Below are 18,010 nucleotides of genomic sequence, written 5' to 3'. Positions count from 1 at the left end.
TGAGCAAAGTCACCATGGAAAAGTAGCATAATTTTAAATGAGGAGTCTTTGACATATCTTTGTCTGCCTTCTGCCATCACAACAAACAAATTGGGCCGCGCACATCCGGCTGCAAGCAGGCCAAGCACTCATTGGTTAACTGAGCTCACAGACGAAGAAAAAAAAATGAATTTTAATGCAGTTTTTAGAAATACTTGTCATTGTTTCAGCATTGCCATTTAGTGAATGGGGCCGATTTCTCTCTCAGTAGGGGATGGTATTTTAATGATGTAACAGTGTACTTCCCAGAAGAAAGACAAGCCTCATGAGGCAGATTAAAACAAAGAATATTCAGATCCCATTAAAAACAGACAGTTTCAAGCCATTTTTAAAATTAATTTTGTTTAATGATAAAATGTGTTCTCTTAACAGGTGGTTAGCCAATTGTAAAATTAACCAAAACATGGTTAGAAGCACAAGGCTGGCTATTAGAACAACCAGTTTCTCTGATGCTGCCTGCTCCTGTCGAGGTACTGCATGACCCTGAGCGAATTCCTGCAGTCCAGGACACCACGTACGTTCCTGAGCTTCAGTTTCCTATCCAGCAAAGCAGGAGTAGTATTTGGTCAACACCAAGAAAACACTGTTGTTTAATAACAGGTGCCATCTAGTGCAAATCCGAAGATGCTTATATACAACAGTTTCTGTGGAACCAAGAAGTTTTCTCAGCACTTATCAGTGTTCATCAAGAAAACGGCTTGATGTTCAATTGCCCATTAGTTGTATTTTGAGCAGTTACTCTTTAGCTGCAGCCAATGGACACCGCTATGCTACAACCCTCTCTGCTGCCACAGCCAAAAAAACATCTCATTCAGTCCTTCAGTGCAAGAGCACCTATGCAATTTACACCTTGCTGAGCATCTCCTCAATTGTGAAGGAGGAAATGAAGAGGGCTGAAGAAAACAGAGCATTGGAAACCTGAGGTAGTTTGCCACCAAAAATGGCTAAACATTACCCAAGTGTCAGCAGCACGTGGAGGTTGAAGACAACACAACGTAAGCAGACAAGGAAGAGAAGAAACTCCTTGCATGTGCAAATGGCTTATGCCACTCGCATTGCTGAATATAGCATGAAAATCTGTATACAATAGAAGCAATTTGCTCAGCTCACTGGTTACACACACACTCATTTGTACCTTAAACCTTACTGTAGCAATCACTCAAAATGAATACAAGAAGAAATGCATTTATGCAGACTAAAAAAAAAAAGTCAGTGGAATCCCTTCACTCAACTCTTAATGAAATTTCATAATTTCAGGTATAAACGATTTTCCTTGTAATAGAAAACAAGCACTTTTCATTAACGAGTTTTATGGTGCAAACAAACCCCAGCAGAGCGAAAGCCAAAGGAAACAGAGCAGGGGACAAACAAATCCACTTGACAAAAACATGCAGTCAGCATTCGTAACTCAGCAAATACCGCCTGGTCCCCACTTTAAGAGTTTTCATAGCATGAAGTGAATTTTAAATCAGATCAGAGCATAAAGTTGTTTCTGCCACCTCATTTCTAGTTGCAGATCACCCTTTCCCCTGGCTCAGTTCCTCACACTGAAAATAAACAGCAGGATAAGAATGGTGGCTTTACCTTTTCCTCTCACTTGCTGCCTGGAGATCAGAGCTTGGCTGGTCACTGAAAGCGCTCTGAAGATCAGCTGCTGCAGTGTTTCTCCGTCGTTTTTCCCCCTCTCTCTCACTTCAGATCGCCCCTTGAAGAGGCCATTTCCAAACACCACCCACTTCCCACCTGTAGCAATTGGATCAATATGATGGCAAAAGGTGCTTCACCAAAGGTGTAATGACAGAAGGATGGGCACTATAGAAGAGTGCTCTAAAGGAAGGGAGGAAGATTGCTCACCTGTAACAGAAGATTCCGGGCTCACAGGGCAAAGCTTCACCAAAGAGGGATCTCCAGAAAGAGATCCTTCCCCAGTGGCAGTCTGCCCTCAACTGAGGTCTAGAGAGGTGCAGCCAGGCTCCACCCCCTCTGATCACCTGAACTGCCTTCACCTGTGCTCCCACGCTGACCGGGTCCTTTCCCCAGGTGCTCAGTCAGTGGTTAAGGCCAGCACTCAGGAGTTCCCACCACCACCTTATCCCTGGAGACAATACAGAACTACAGAATCAGCATTTTCTTCCTCTGAAACCTCCATTACCTCTTTCCATAACACAGCTGCAGAACACTGAGGCCTCTGCACATACCTTGCATCTTCTGAAGATCAGTTGGGAAAAACTTTGCTTAACCAAACTCTGTGCTTAGAAAACTCAGCTCCATCTTACTAACGAGAATGATAATTTAGTACCAAATACTCACAAGGAATTATAGCTCTGCTGACTGGCAAATAATTTGCCAAGGCAGATTAGTTTAGCTGCATAAAATAAATATCCACCTGCACATGGTAGCACTAATCAGGGCGTGAAATTAAACTTTTTATTCAGTGGGAAATAACTGCTGCAAGGCGGCGATTTAGGCTAGGAAGCAAATATTAAGGTCAGCCTATTCTCTCTGATGTTTATAGAACATATAATAGTACAGAGAGCACGGTGCAACAAATTCTGCTTTTTAAGTCCTTGAAACTAAATACTTCAGCAATGTGAGAGCAAATTTGCCATTTGCTTTTCTAATTGAACACATTTAATGAAGCAAAGTGGCTGAAATGAAACATGACCAGGGAAGCAAAGGGTGAAGTTCTGGAAGCACCAACGGGGTGTGCTCAGAGCAGAAGAACCCAAACAGCTCCGGGAGTTTGGGCCAGAAGGAAAGAAATCAGTATAAACACAGGTTCCTACAAATCCTCCAGCTGAGAGAACGTTACCTGAGTTCTACTGGAGAAAAATACTAAGAGTACATTTAAAATTCAAGGAGGTTTTGCAACCCCACATTCAGGAAGCAACTGCCGTCCCAGCTTCTGTTGTACAATTCTGTAGTACAGAATTACTCCCGTTGCTGTCATGCTACTCTTCCTCTGGATACCCAAGATTCTACAACAAAGTTAGCACGACATAAATGTCAGTAGGAAGGTGGTAAAGGTTTAAAAGCAGAGTTTTAAACAGTAGTTAATGAGTCCCAGCTCTTCAAAATCCGAGTGCTACTGATGCCATAAACCATACGTGTTCTGTGCAAAGGGAACCCTCTGATTTGTTTCTGTCCACCTGTTCTGCATGTGTGTGAATATACATATAGAAAAGAGCAAGCCAGGGATTCCAAGGTTTGGTACCTTTCAGCCTTCACTGCACTGACCACGTCACCTGCCAGTAGCACCTGCAAAGATGTAACACCAAAATAGAGGAACTTCAGACAAAAAATAATGAACAAATTCATCTTAAAAGACACCAGTTTGTGCTCTTCTATGAAATAAGAAGGCAATGAGGACCTTCTAGAATCACGATGCCCAGAAAGAAAACACTGATGAGTGTTAAATGGAAAAAGAAATTCATGAAGAACACTGGTATCAACATCCTCCTATTCACAAGCCAGGAAATTAAATGAAGTACTGCAAATTGATTCACCCAGAGAAACTGAGAAAGTGAAACTGCATTAAACACCAAGTTATTGCTTGCCAAACTATCCCAGACAGATCCCACGCTGGTCAGGTGCAGCTCCAAGCACTCCTAATTAAACACAACTAGAGTTGCCACAAGTCCATTCGTGCAAACAGATGTTACTTCATAGAGCCTTGATATTTTTCTTAAATACCTCTCAAAATGAGGAACAAAAAATATGAACTCTTATAAAAAGGGCTTTATTGTATTTTTATAGCATATTACATACCTTGTAACAATCATTCCGTTAAGTGTGAATGTCAGTTTTATTTTCTGTCCCTTTTTTCCTGGCTATTTACAAGCTTTGTAAGAATCGTTCCTTAATTAAGTCTAAACATAGTTTTATATAAATGGATTCCTGGAATTAAAAACGTTCAGACTTAAGAAATGATTGTTACAGAGACTGTAACAGGCCGTAAAAAAAGAATGCCACTTTAAACAAAGATTTCTCATTTTAATTAAAAAGATAATCATCAGAACATTCGTACACTTAACAGAACCATTTGAAGCTACTTTGAAAAACATATCTACTATTCTACGCAGGCAGATGTAGTTTACTTTATATGACATTTAATCAAAGTCTCAGTTGAGCCTATTGCACTCACGCTTTAAATACTGTATCTACAGTTGTAAACACTTCATTCAACTGTGGAAGTTCCTCATCGAGCACCTCGTTCCCGGTACTTCTGTAAGTGGTTATGACAACAGAAACCCCGCGTTCTTGAAGGAATAAAAGCAGAGCTCTGTAAGGCACGCTTCTGTCCATGACCATGGCTTTTCTAAACCAATGGGCAGAGCTGTCTCTCCTTTTAGCACACGCACCAGTCCCTTAGAGCTGCACTCTTCATGAAGCGCAGCGCGTATCTCAAGGGTTTCAGAAACACCAAAAGGCACTGGGATAAACCGAGGCGCCACTCCAACAAAACCCTTGGTGTAGCTGCAGAGCACTGGGCTGTGTAATTTACAACGTTGTCTTTTAAATCTATCAACTAGCTTTCACTCAAAAGAAGCTTTGAAAGATGACGTGTAGAGTGTGTGATAGACAACAGTCCTTTGCCAGCAGATACAGCCCACCCTGGTGAGCAGCTGCTCAGTACTGCATAATGCTCATCCGCCACAGCTGAATATCAGGAATAAATTAGGCCTTCTTGCAGAGGTAAACCGAGTAGGTGAATGATGCTAAATACTTGACTTAAAGCTGAAAGTATCAGATGACACCTATGGTAGCTGAAAGCACACCTGGAAAACTGGTAGCCGTTATTACCCAAAGGCAACACCGTTTCACTGGCGAGTAACGGAGACAATAGCAGCCAGGGAGAACAATGAGATTTTAGTCTCACTGAAAAGTTACACACACACCAGCATTCAGAACCTTGTCTTTCAAGGTAATGAATACAGACACATTAAAAAATAAATAGCCCCTTTTAAGGCAAGATAATGTCATTTATAAGGTTAGCACTGGATGAATTTTCCACGTGACATTTTTCTCTGAGACATGAGAACAGCAAGTCTGCCTCGCCTGATACCTTGTGACTCAGGAGCACTGCTCAAAGTCACTGCTGAAAATGAGGCACTGTCACTTAGTGGAAAAAGTATTATTTTCTAGAGAAGCCCAAAAATAACACCACCTACAGGGCTGCTTTCCATCACAAAATGAAACCCAACGCAAATTCACATTAGAAACAGAACCACCAAAAAGGCTGGAGAGATAATAGATCACACCTACAAAAGACATTTGAGTATTCACCTACAGTGAGATACCTCAGCACTGGGAAAGCCTCAGGGAAAAGTCACTAATTAACAGCAAAGCCCACCTCAACCCAAAGCACAGCCCTTCTGGGAAGGCAGCAGCACACGGAGTGCATCACACTCTCAGATGACAGGGTAATATGCTGTGAATGATTCAGCATTAGCTGAGGATCCACTACCTCCGTGCAGATGACTGTAGCAATGCCATTACTGCAGTACCTAAGCACTTTCTGAGTCCTGACAGACTGAGAGGAGACTTCCAGACAGACAGGAGACTTCCCAGCAGCACCAACCTGATATTTACAATGGGATCTCATTTATTGGAACAACCTACCTGCATACACCTCCACCAACAGCAAACGGAGAACAGGGAAAGACCTCACTGAGTCTGACAGAAACTCTTGGTCAACATAATTAAAATGATAGAAGGACTATACAGATGCATGTCAAAGCAAAAGCCTGAGATGTGGTATAAACAAAAGCTTTTATCACTCTCAAGCCATACAGATATACCTAAAAAGTTCAAGGGGATCAGAGGGAAGCTCACTCTTTCACTGCAATTTTGCATGCATTTTGCTTTCAAGAGGCACTTTAATAAAACATTAAGGAACTTGGTTTAGCTTTTAGCTCTCAGTGAAGTCTGATCCTCGATAATTCTTCCCTTTATCTGGAGCCCTTACCAGATGCAGCTCTCATAAGAGCAGCTCTCTCTCATGCTTAGGTCTCTCCTCAGCATCATGGAGCTTTATTGTTCAGGTGGCACGCTGCCAGCTGTGAGATGAGCAGGGATTCCCTCAGGTCCCAGGCCCAACTTTATGGAAGACTGCAAATGCCTGGAACTAAGCTACTGCTTGGAAACTTAAGCACACAATGACAAAAGCAGTGCGCAAGGGCAGCACACAGAAACATCTGAGGATACAGAAGTCGCTATGTAGACTAAGGCTGTCACCACCCAGCTTGGCCCAACATGGTCACAGCAGGCTCAGGGACAGTCCTTTGGCCAATTGCACGCCCAAGAAGGTGGTTTATTATTACTAATTGCTACCTTTCCTGTTTAGGTATCCACAGCATTTTCCCACTTCACTGAGCAGAGACCCTATAAGTCTGCCAGACTACAGGACTAGCGGCAAAAAGGTCACCGAACCACAAGAGAAACGAGTTCTGCAGGATTAAAAAAGCAGAAGTCAAACAAATGTTGCAAACCTCAAATAAAAAGAAAACATTTGCAAGTAGCACTTCCTCGATTTCACTTGGGTATACGTTCTGAAGGTCTAACAGAATTGCTTCCTTCTGATGAGCTCATATTTAGGTCTGTAGGACTGGAAATACCAACCCAAAGTCAACTTTCACCACGCACTGCCAGGCATTTAGGTGATGTCCATAGGGAAAGGGTAGTTTCAGGCACACAACATTACATTCCATTCAGATGGTACCAGCGTGTTTCCATTTCTAAGCTGCATGTTTCTAGCCTAAAAGGTTTAGAAATATCAACAAGTAAAAAAAAAAAAAACAAACAAAAAAAAAAAACAAAACGGAATTTAACTACAGCTGAAGTGTCGGAAGCCTCAACTCTAGGTACAAGCACAGAGCATCTCGGATGCGAGCAGCCCCAAATGCGCCTGCCATGGCCCAAGGGCGGCCCACACGCCCAGGCCGCGCACATCCACCACCACTGCAACGCAGCAGGAGGTGAGAGCGAGGTGTCGGTGCGCGGCAGCGCGGGCAGGGCGGAAAGGAACACGGAACAAAGCTGCAGGGGGACGGGGCGCAGCACAGCACAGCCTAAAGTACGGGAACGAAGGGAAAAACCCGAGATTCCCCCGCGTACCGTCCCGCCCCGCGGCCCCCCGCCCCGCACGACTCCCCTCCCCTCCCGACACGGAACCCCCCCGCGGCCCAGGGCACCCGGCGCCGCCCCCCGCCCCCGCCCCGCACGCAGGTGCCCCCTCCGCTCCCCGCGGCCCCTCACCATGAACTTCAGGGCCTTCTCCTGCAGCACGGCCTCGGCCGGGTCCATAGCCGTGCGCGGGGCCGCGGTCGCCCCTCCTCGCAGCGCCAGGCCGCACCGAGCGCCGACGGGAACCTGCGCTGCCCCGCGCGCCCCCCCCGCCGGCTCACCCCCGCCGCCGGCAAAGCGCATGCGCCGCCCGCGGGCCCACGGGAAATGGAGTCTCCCGTCGCGCCGCCGGCGAGGGCCCGAGGGTGAGAGAGAACTACAAATCCCAGAGGGCGGTGCGGCAGCGGGTATGTCGGGAGCCGGGTGGTGCACGCGCCGTCAGCTGGCGAGAGAGCTGCTGGGAGTTGTAGTACGGAGCGCTGCGTGACTTGAGGGCAGGGGCGGAAAGGAGGCCGCTGTTTGCGGACGAGGAGAGAGCCCCTTTTCTGGGGACGTTTGGGCTTTGGCTGCCCCAGGCTGCTCTCGGCGAGACGAAAGGTTGTCTCCCTGCGCTGTTTCTAATTAGCGTCACACGCGTGGCTAATGAAAGGAGATCCCGAGTGCACGTTCCCGACGCTCGGCTCCTGGCTCTGCTGGCAGACCGCTCCGCACCGTGCCCACGCAGCCGCGATTTCTGAGTCACTGCTCACTTTAATGCAGCCCGGACACCACCCGCCACTCATCCCGTGCACTGGCACGTCTCTACGTGCACTGAACCGGTACCAAACGCATTTAGAGAACTGTGTACGGCCGGTCAGTGGTGGGTGTTGCTGCCCCTCGGCAGCGCGGCACAAACTGCTGAGAATGGCAGCACTGGAGGGGATCGCACAGACTGGCTATGCTCAAATCTCTCCACAGTCACCTCCTCACATTGCCAGCCTCCCGGGCTGCTGCTTCTTCCTTTGGCATAACGATGCTAAATCACTTTTCCCTCAAAATGAGGCCAAACGCCTTGCTGCCTCAAGCAGTGAGCAATCAGGAAGCGCTGTCCAATGGCCCTTCGGTAACAGCTGCACATGGAGGAGGGTGTTTGTTGCAGCCCCCCGTGTCCCTGCTCCGTAATCTCCCCTATGCACACCAAATCGGAGCAGCCCACTTGTTGGCAGCCATCACCACTAATCCTCTCCGTTTTGTTAATTTTGTCTAATCTCTTCCCAATTTGCCTGCATTTCTTACCGCCTGCCCAAAAGCTGAAGCTGCTTTACATGGAGTAGCAGAGACGGATTGCTTGCTTTTACCTTCCAATTGCTTCCATTTTACCTTTCCCTATAGTAAGCATGACACTGTATTCCTATATAATTTGTGATCCCAATTCTTCTCCTTGCTGCTTTTCTATACGTGATCCTGCACCTTAAGAAGTTTACCCTGAGTTTCTTCCAAGTTAGATGCAAAAGAGCCAGCAACAAACATCAACTCCCTCTTGTCGATATTTGGCTTGAACCCATTCTTTCTGTTCCCGTGCTGGAGCCATACAATGAAGCTCCAAGCTGCAAGTACACTGCCAGCATCCCCTGCACACCAACCCTGCCCTTCATTTTCTCTGAACATCTCATCTTCAGGTTTCTAAACAAAGTAATCAGAGAGAACACGATGCATAGAAAGTGCCCATTACTGCATTCCTTGCAGGGACACCTGAGCTGGGTGGTGCCAGGCTGTGATGCTGGAGGAACTGTGCCCCTAGATGAGTAGCATGGGAGATGGTCGTAGGATAACCTTATGTGCTCTGGATCTCAAGGATGGAAATCTTCCAGAAAAAAGTTCTCGGGTCATCAGGATATGAGCTGTTATTCTTGGCCTGTCCCAGTCACGTTCTGGGTCACTGTACTCAGCACTGAAATGCTTGGCTGTAACAAGCCTGGGCATTTTCCAAAATGCTGACAGTGCTGAAAACTCTTACCACAATTATGTAAATGACAGTAATTATAACAAGAGAGTCCTATAATTGGCAAAGGGATGGCTCCTGTAACAGTATTGCAGGCAACTGAGGGTCACAAGTACTGGGAGCACAGCTCTCCTGCTCCTTCGTGTAAGCATAGTTCATGGGTGGGATAAGAGAGAATCCCCTCAGCAGCAGCTTGGCAGCTTCGGGCTTTGGTGATACATTTTGTCAGTAATGTTTGATGCTGGCCCAATTGTAGGAAAACTAGGAAGTGTAATACTGCAGCACCAGATACCACTGTCCCAAAGCCCTCTGGGCTGACTGATGTGTCTTTAACCTAAAGGTAAGTTCTTGGGATCATAAAAAGCATAGCTTCATAGTGGATCCAAAACAGTAATGGCTGCTTAAGAACTGGAGTTCTATTCTTCACCTAAACTGGACTGAACCTTGGTAGAAGAAGAGACCAGCTCAGTTCTCATCAGCAGAACATTGTGGACCCACAATACAGGACAGGGCAGAGGGACAGGACAGATCTCTGAGCACCCCAAGTCAGCCCACAGAGACAGAGCGCCAAGGAAGGAGTTGGAATTACAAGTTAAATAACAATTTGTTTGGATTGCAAGAACCCAGGGATGGACACATGGTCAGTTCTGCCTCAACCACAGCAGAGCTACACTGGCAACTCCTGTTAATCTCTCTTGAAACAGCAACCATACATCCCCTTCCTGCAATCCCCATCCTTCCTGCAGAGTGTGTTGCACAAAGCCAGCCACACACCGCACAGGGAGCTCCCAGTCCTTCCAGATGAAGGATGCTACCTAACGGTAAAGATATTACTGTGATTATTTTTGCACTAGCATATTGCTCTGTGCATTCCGGGCTCTGCGGACCACATCCACGCCTGGTGTAACGCCATGTTAATTTGCTGTGGCAATCATTAATTGGGTAAGGAACAGCTGGTGCTTTGCTTTAAGTGAAGTTGATTGGGTCAGTAACTGTTTGGGTAAATGATGTACAGCAGGTAAAGCCTTGCCTCTGTCTGCACTCCAGAGGGGTTTCACTTCTTGTCCCAGTGACCCTTGGAGGAAGCAGTACAATTTGGCCATGAAACATTAGGGAACTGTAATCAGTACAGTTCCTCTGGGCATTTTTGCCTGAATTTTAATATTTTGAATAATAAAGAATGATTTTAAATTAAATTTGTGGGCTCACCATCTGTGTGTGCTTGGCCTTGTTTTCCGCTGCTTTGGCAGTCCCTTGACTTTGTTCTTTCCAAGTTGCAGCAAAAAGGAAGGGAACAAGAGGTCTGGTGCTCTCCCTTCTTTTTCCCTTTGTCCTGCAGCAACCAGTGTTGCACAGCACTGAGCACACCAATGGGAGCCAGGCAGCACCCTGTGGGATAAAAGCTGCTGAGTGCAGTGAGGAATACCGTACCTAGAAAGCAACACAGCTGAGCATCCCTCCAGTCCTGCTCAACTTCTCCAGTGCATCCCACCCACGTGGGATGGCTGTGAGCTCTGTGCAGGGACTAGTTGGACAGTACCTTGGAATCTTAGGGGCAGGATGCCTCCCTACAGCCGAGAACTAAAGGAGAAGCAGTCATTTGTGCAAGAGGAAGAGAAGAGAGCCCAAGATCATGTGGTATGATTTATGTTCACTACATGGCTTGAACAAGGCAATACCCATCATTTGCATCCCCTCTCCTGTCTCTGCCCAGTCACGTGCTTCTTGTTCTCTGCCAGTTCTGATGCTCATTTGCTAGCTGTTTTATTTGCTATAGTGGCAGAAGAATGACAATCAGGGCATACCAATGAATTATTTGTTGGTTGCTGAGTCAAACTGACTCTCCGTGCCCCTAGACAAATAGCAGAGCTGCTGTGTGGGTAAGGAGGTACGGCAGGAGAGGATGAGCTCCATCCTTCCCAGTAATGGGCAGCTGCTAATTACACAGGAAACAAGAGAAAAACCACACATCTTTAAGCACCAGGGTCTCCTGGCCTCCATCACAGGGTGCCAATCTGGAATCCTTGAGCAAGGACCTGGAGGGCTCCTGCTCCCCCAAAGATGCATTCTCCAGTGACTGCAGCATCTTCTGGCAGCCTGTCCTTGGGACAGCAGTGATGATGAGGTCACCTGGTCCTTGGCAAAGGCAAGAGCATCATTGTGGGCTCAGCATCACTGCCTGGATGGTGGGGAAAGGGGGAAAAAGATTTATTCTTACAGGGATTAAAAAAAAAAAAAAAAAAAAAAAAAAAAAAAACCCAAACCACCAAACCTGACCCAACAGAACAAAACCAACCCCAACAAGTATCTCACAGCCAGAAAAGCTTTTTAAAGCCTCATGAATATTTAGCTTGTCCTCATGTAAAATATATGACTTTGTGTAAGGATCAGGCAAAGGAGGTGCATGATTTTTTTCTGATTTATGGGCCCAGCAACGGATTATTCATAGCAGAGCAGCTGTGTGGAAAGATTCATCCACTGCAAAATGTGATTGTACATCAGGCAGTGTGAGGGAACAGAGCTATGACTAATGGCTACTTTACATATAAATGAGAAGGTTGGCGCTAAGAACTGTAAAAAGAAAAAAAATACAATCACTCAGCTGACGGACCCAGCCTCTTCCTGCAAGCACTGCACAGGGGCCCGGAGAAGACAGAAAAAGGCTGCCTGGAGGCACTGCCTCCCCTCGTATCCTCCACCAGGCCATAAATAAGGTAGCAGCAGTCAAGGCATCCGAAGGCCAGATTTGTTGCTGGTGTCAACACACAGGCTGCAAGAGAAAGCAGGAGCAGGGATGTGCCCCCTGGTTGGGCTGGGGCAGACCCAGCCATGCCCAAAGGTTGAAGGCAATGCTTTGGGGTGCCCGGCACAGCCCCATGCCCCTCCCACCTGCAGCCCCTCCAGCCACATTGTCTAGACGCTACAGATGTGGACAGATGTTGGGGCTGTAATTTATATCAATGGCCTCCAGAAGGCAATTCTAATTTGTTTCGCTAAAGCTTTAAGTTACAGGCAGCAAGATCTCCTGTAAATACTCTTGACTTACTCAGTAAGTATGTAAGAGCCTGGCAAATGCCCATGATCACTGCTTTCCTTGTGCCTCATCGTTCTTGGGGGTGGCATTATAATCCACAGGTCCAAAAGCCATCGTGCACTGATGAGAGGCTCAGCAGGGCCCAAAAAACCCAAGTTACTGACTAACAGGGTTCACGGGTTGTTTCTCTACCATCACTCACCTGCTTAAGTGAGAGGGATGCTTCCAGTGAGAGACCCAGCTTCCAGCTCTCACATCACAGGGAACATCCCTGCAATTCGCCACCTGAAGGACCATTTGAAAAAGCGAACTTGGAGCTCTTTAAGAGATTCCCAAGGGGAAACCCTCTCCCAAGGCAATATGACTCTCACAGGAGAGGGTTTCCCTACTGGGAATCCTTCCACAGCCAGTGAAAAGCATAGAGTTCAGCCTTTTCTCTTTTCCAGACTCCCACCAGTCCTCTTCAAAGCAGCCCACAGTAGACACTATGAGGCATTCTCCCTTCACTGGACACCATAAAATATCCCAAATAATCTTTTCATGCTGTGCTAACCAACTTGGTGAACTGTAGCAAAGGACATAATGACAGTAGTGACACTGCACCCATGGGATGAAAAGGCAGCACAAAGGAAGGATGCATCCTTCCAAGGTTTGAGTTGGATTGGAGACACGCTCTCTCTGGATTTGCAGCTGCAGTTCTGCAGTCTTGTGCCATGCTGGGAGAGCCCAGAAAGACAAACGCCCTGGTCCTCAAGGGGTGGGAGCAGAAACACAACTATACTTTGCACAATGCCTGTCGCTTTTGGTCCAGAGTAATTAAAGCAATGGGAAAAAGCAGTTTTCATGGTTTTGGCCAAATTAAAAAGTCATCCTTTCCCCAGCCCCCAAAAGTTTAATTTCAGATTTAATGAAACATTTAATTTGAAGTAATACATCTTGATTGGAAGGGAAGCAATGTTTTGAATTAAAGTAAATAAAGTAATAAATTATTTATTGCTCTTTAATTTGGATTTTGTTTTCTGGCTGAATTCAAGGTGAAACAAAAATCACTGTGAGCTCCCAAATACTGCTTGCTCACAATGGTAAATAAGTTTTCCAGTCCACATGGGACAGCAGGGTGCACAAGGAAGGGACTGCTTTCGTGGAATCATTACAGTTACAAAGGACCCTTAAAGGCCATCTGGTCCAACCCTCCTGCAACAAACAGACACCTACAGCTCCATCACGTGCTCAGAGCCCTGTCAGGTCTGACCTTTAGGTATCTCCAGGGACCACCTCTCTGGAGGCTGTTTTGGCACTGTTCTGGTTGATTTTGCATCCACAAAGACCCATTTCCATGTTTCCTTATACACCTGTATCAGTGCTGGGGAGGCACAAATGTTCTGCATTTCATCCCACAGCACCCACCCCTGTTCAAGGTGAAAGCATGGTTTCATCCATGAATAGGCACCCAGCAGTGGATTCACTCCTCGTTTCCTTTTAAACGGAGAGAGGCATCTCAGCTTTCGGTTATCCCTAGATATGCACATAGGTATTCCAGGTGCACACTACTCAACTGCACCCCATCCCAGCCCAATGACACAACCCAGGTTTTCATTAAAAGGGAATGGGTCAGCAGTGGAAGGAAAGTACCCCAGTCTACCTTGCACATACGTCTGATCCAGCCTCCAGAGTAAAATAGTCCCAAGTGCCCCCTTACCCCACCACTTCAGAGGCATATCACTCCTGACTCAGAATTTCCAGAACCCAGGTGGGATCCCACCTGCTGATGAAGGCTGGAGTGCAAGGGGACCCCCAAGTAAGCAAACCAGCAGAGAAGGGGATGATGGAGCTTTGAGATGCTCCTCAAGCTGCATCCAGCCCCCCCAGATCCCTTCAGCCTCCAGAGAGCATGGCTGTTTTGGGGGGCTGGACTGGACTCTTTCCTCCGCTTGCTCAAGCACTTCCAATTAAACCCAGTGGAATTCAATCTATTCCTCTTAATAAACTTCCCTGTTTTCCTGCCAACTCCCCTCCGGACACCAAGACACTATTACTCCAAACACAACAGGAAAGGGCTATTTTTTTCTGCAAACTTTCTGACTGAAGAGACAGCACGATTCCCCCCTAGCAGGATCTGAGCTATTAGGATCCATGAAAATTAACTGCAAATAAACATTTGGGGAGGGGAGCAGGGGGGCTGCTGAGCTGCAGCAGAAGGGATGCTCACACACCCGCTTCCCAAGACGGACAAATTACGGGGGACCCAGCATGGGGACATGGACCTCCAAGCACTTGCATCTCTGGGGATACTGCCCCCCATCTCTCATCTCAATGTATCCGAAGTATGCGGTTGTGTGTGCGGGGGGCGGAAAATCCCAGCATCCCCTTCCTCATCCCCACACCATACACACACATGGTCCCATCCATCCCCATGAGCCTGTCTCCACCGCTCAGCCCCAGAAGATTGATGCAGCCGTCGCCCCGCTCCCAAAGCCCTGGTCGCAGCTTTGCAAGGCAGGAGCCTCCTTCTCTGCTCTCCTCTCCCTGACAGATGCCTCAGAGCCCGGGGCCGCAGTTAAGGTGACAAGATTCAGCAATTCTTTATGAACATTTCATTCCCGCTCGCTACACGACGTAAATTAGATGGTGTGTTACATTCGGGCAAGAAGCACGATATGTCACCGCGGCGCCGGCCCATTGGATGGAGAGGCTAATCCTGCCGTGAATTTCATTACTGCTTTTATGCCATCGGAATTAGCTCGGTGACAGCGAGCCTGATTGTCTTTCACTAGGGGTTTGCCAGGGCACAGGAAGGCATCCTTCCTCCCTGATGGGAGCACCATGGAGTGACCCCTCTCCGTGTCCGGGGCTCAGGAGCTCCAGCATTCCTCCTACTGGCACTGAAATAAACATGGATTGGCTGAACCCATCCTCTGACACCCTGTACTCATCCCTACACGTCCCATTAAGGAGCTACTCCTATGGCTGTGCCTCATGCCCAGAGACACTCAAGGTTAGACTGGACAGGTCTCTGGGCATGCTGACCAAGCTATAGGTGTCCTTGTTCATTGGAAACGTCCCTTCCAACTCAAATGATTCTGATTCTAACTAGGGAACAAAGTTAGGAGCATGCAAACCCCCGAGCAGCCAGCACTTACCTAAGGTGACATATTGCCAGCAGGTCACAGTGACCAGAATAGAGGCTCCAGACAAGCAGCAGAGATCATCAGGAGCACCTGGAGAGCATGAGCAGAACATAGGCCTGGGGTTGGATGCATGCACATGCTATGCGCGTGGCAAGGACTGCTTTGCAGTGTCCCTAACAAAACTAGGGGTATTGGAAACATGCCATCAGTTGTCTCCTGGTGTCACCTCCATACACAGCTTTCGGGGTAGCCTGAGCCTGCCTACCGTGTCTCATAGACACCACAGCATGCCTTCTTCAAGCCCAGCTTCTGGAAAGCCCTCCTTCCCTCAAGGTGTGTGCTGTGGCCAGAACAGCCCCAGCTATTCCTCTTCATTTATCTCCTCTCCGTCCCCCTGCCAAGGTTTTGCACCCTACCAAGCTCCCTTTTCTACCTCTGTCCCAAATTCAGGTGCCACCATCCCCTTAATCAGCAAACACTCATCTGCAAACCCAAGCAGCATATGACATATGAAACCACTCACCTTTTTTCTTCTGGTGCCTCCCAGCAGCGATCCACTTACAGGGAGCATCAGTGCAATGCCCTCCACGGCTCGAGATGTTGAGGTACGCAACACTTGGAGGTTGAAGGTGATGCTAGTAGTAAGCTACCTGGTTGATCTGATCCATTCTGCACCTGAGTACATGTACAAGAACAAAACTGAAGGCAATAGAGACCCATTGATCATCACTGCCGGTCAGCCCTGCACGTGTCCCCAGCATCCTCCATTGCTCCAGCCTCTATGCACCCTGCAAAATACGTGAGAGACTTTAAAGCTACAACACCAGCAGATAAAAATAAAACTTTCAACGTTTCTGAGATGAAAACAGGTGAACAGCTCCTGAAAATCTCTCTCCCATCAGCACAGATCCCATGGCACCTTTGGATGACAATGCTTAAAGCGCAGGCTGTTCCCTTTACAGCATCACCCAGGGACCGAACGAGCCCTGCTGTGTGAGGTGCTGCACAAGGCACAGGGGAAAAGTCTCCTAACCCTACAAGCAGGAAAGCTCTCATCTACAGCTGAGAAAGGACTCCTTCCCACCTCCTGGGAATAATTTGCCAAAGGGCAAGCTAAATTGGGAACCCATCCCTAAGAGAACATCTAAGAGCAGTAATGGCCCAACTAAGGGATGCTCCAGCAGGAAACCTGGACAGAGCTGAAAATATTGAAATCTGAGAGTACCAAGATCTGGAGCTCAGCTCTGTGTTTCCAGCCCCTCCTGTAGCTCACAGGACCACGAGGATGCAGAGCCTTAACACGTCTATTAATCCAAGCACTCTCCCCTTAGGTAAGCACTTTGGGAATCTTGCCTAGTCCTTTGCAGTAATACTCCATTAGCCCTTCACTCTAAATCTAATTAGGGAGAGGAGTAGAGGGTAGGGATGGGGAAGAGGGGGCGGAAGTGAACAAACTGATTTGGGATGATGAACTACAGCAGGGATGCGTCAGAGAAAGGTAAAAGAAAAGAAGCAGCCAGACTTAAATGATTGCAGGACAAGAACCTGAAGTGGATGTGGGAAGAAGGTGTGGGAGAAAAGGGGTCCTGGGTTGGAGCCCACCCCGAGCCACCCCACAGTAACACCCCCCTCAAACCTCTCCTCGCAAGCTGTCCCAGCACCAGGCTCCACCACGCAGGTCCCCCGGCGCCATCTCGCCCCAATTTGCCCCCAGACATGGAAAGCCTGGAACATATCATCCATCGTGCAGCCCAACACAGCTCAGATGAGGCCAGGAGCTGAGCAGAGCAAAAATAAAAAAGTCACCAGGACTCCCCATATCATATATATATCAGCCAGCAACGGCTCCACTGGGAACAGAGGTATTCAAGCATTGGAAAGAGAGTGCTTAGCAGTAAAATAGGTCCTGGAAGCCCTCGGGCACTATTTACTGGGGAATGAATCTACCTTGGTGACTGATTGCAGCCTTTTAACCTGGATAAATCAGATGACAGATAGGAGCGTCTCCCAGGTAGCCCTGCCGGCAGGTACCTCCAACACAGCCCCATCCATTTCAAATATCTCTGTCACCTATCAGGGGACATGTCCCCTGCTGTGCAAGGGTAGCTCCACTGAGGGATCAGCAGGCAGAGCGTTGCCAGCTTTCGGAGTGCCTCTGCTCTCTATTTACAGTGGGAATGGCAAGGGAACCATCTCTAGCCCCCTGTGCAAGAAGAGCCCAGGGCAACCACAACTGCACCACAGCAAATGAAGCCAGCAGCTCTGCTACTGCAGGCACAGTGAAGCACAGAAGTAGACTGAGCTGTAGGGGAAAGGGAAGCCCTAAACTCCCCTCTGCCACCCCCAGGACTTGATGCATCTCTTCAGCCTGCAAAAGCCCCATCCATCCCCAAATAGCCCTGGAACAGGGAGCCCAGGCAGATGCCTCCCCCTTTTCCCACTTTATAGGTTCTAGGGAGAAAGCAAGAGGCAGGAACAGGTGTTCTCGCATCCTCTAACCCAATCGTCTGCTCTGCCTGCTCTCCCTAGCACAGCTCCCACCCAGGGCCAGCTGCTGATGTTCAGGAGAATTAATTATTCACCCTGAAATAACAGCCTTCACCAAGAGAGTTAAAGAAGCAGTGCTCAGCTCCAGCAGGGAGTTGGGCTGGACAATCTCAGTTCCCCAAAGCCATTGGTGTTCTCAAATGAAAGACTTCTACC

General features: G+C 47.8%; 1 protein-coding gene and 1 long non-coding RNA gene across 11 annotated transcripts in view; both read right to left on the bottom strand.

Annotated features, from left to right (window-relative positions):
* Positions 1-7,429, bottom strand: part of BTRC (beta-transducin repeat containing E3 ubiquitin protein ligase) — a 112,095-nt gene extending 104,666 nt beyond the window's left edge. For 8 of the 10 annotated variants that reach the window (XM_052676717.1, XM_052676722.1, XM_052676720.1 and 5 more), the window contains exon 1: positions 7,297-7,429. In XM_052676717.1, the coding sequence (XP_052532677.1) occupies positions 7,297-7,344 (48 nt within the window). In that variant the 5' untranslated portion in view covers positions 7,345-7,429. Of the gene's footprint in view, positions 1-1,893; positions 2,004-7,296 lie in introns of those variants that run through there. The other 2 variants (XM_052676729.1, XM_052676724.1) reach the window with 2 other exon arrangements.
* Positions 7,430-11,132: 3,703 nt separating this feature from the next.
* On the bottom strand, positions 11,133-17,267 carry LOC128077486 (uncharacterized). Its single transcript, XR_008205024.1, has 6 exons — positions 16,944-17,267; positions 15,831-16,095; positions 15,320-15,397; positions 12,382-12,464; positions 11,757-11,915; positions 11,133-11,324 (listed from the first exon to the last, which is right to left on the bottom strand). It is a non-coding gene; the product is annotated as an uncharacterized LOC128077486 (long non-coding RNA).
* Between the last annotated feature and the right edge of the window lie 743 nt (positions 17,268-18,010).

The sequence above is a fragment of the Tympanuchus pallidicinctus genome, unplaced genomic scaffold (genome assembly GCF_026119805.1).
Source record: "Tympanuchus pallidicinctus isolate F22 unplaced genomic scaffold, pur_lepc_1.0 scaffold16, whole genome shotgun sequence".
NCBI classification, from domain to species: domain Eukaryota; kingdom Metazoa; phylum Chordata; class Aves; order Galliformes; family Phasianidae; genus Tympanuchus; species Tympanuchus pallidicinctus.
The sequence above is the reverse complement of the archived record's forward strand: the minus strand, read 5'-3'. Positions and strand labels throughout refer to the sequence as shown.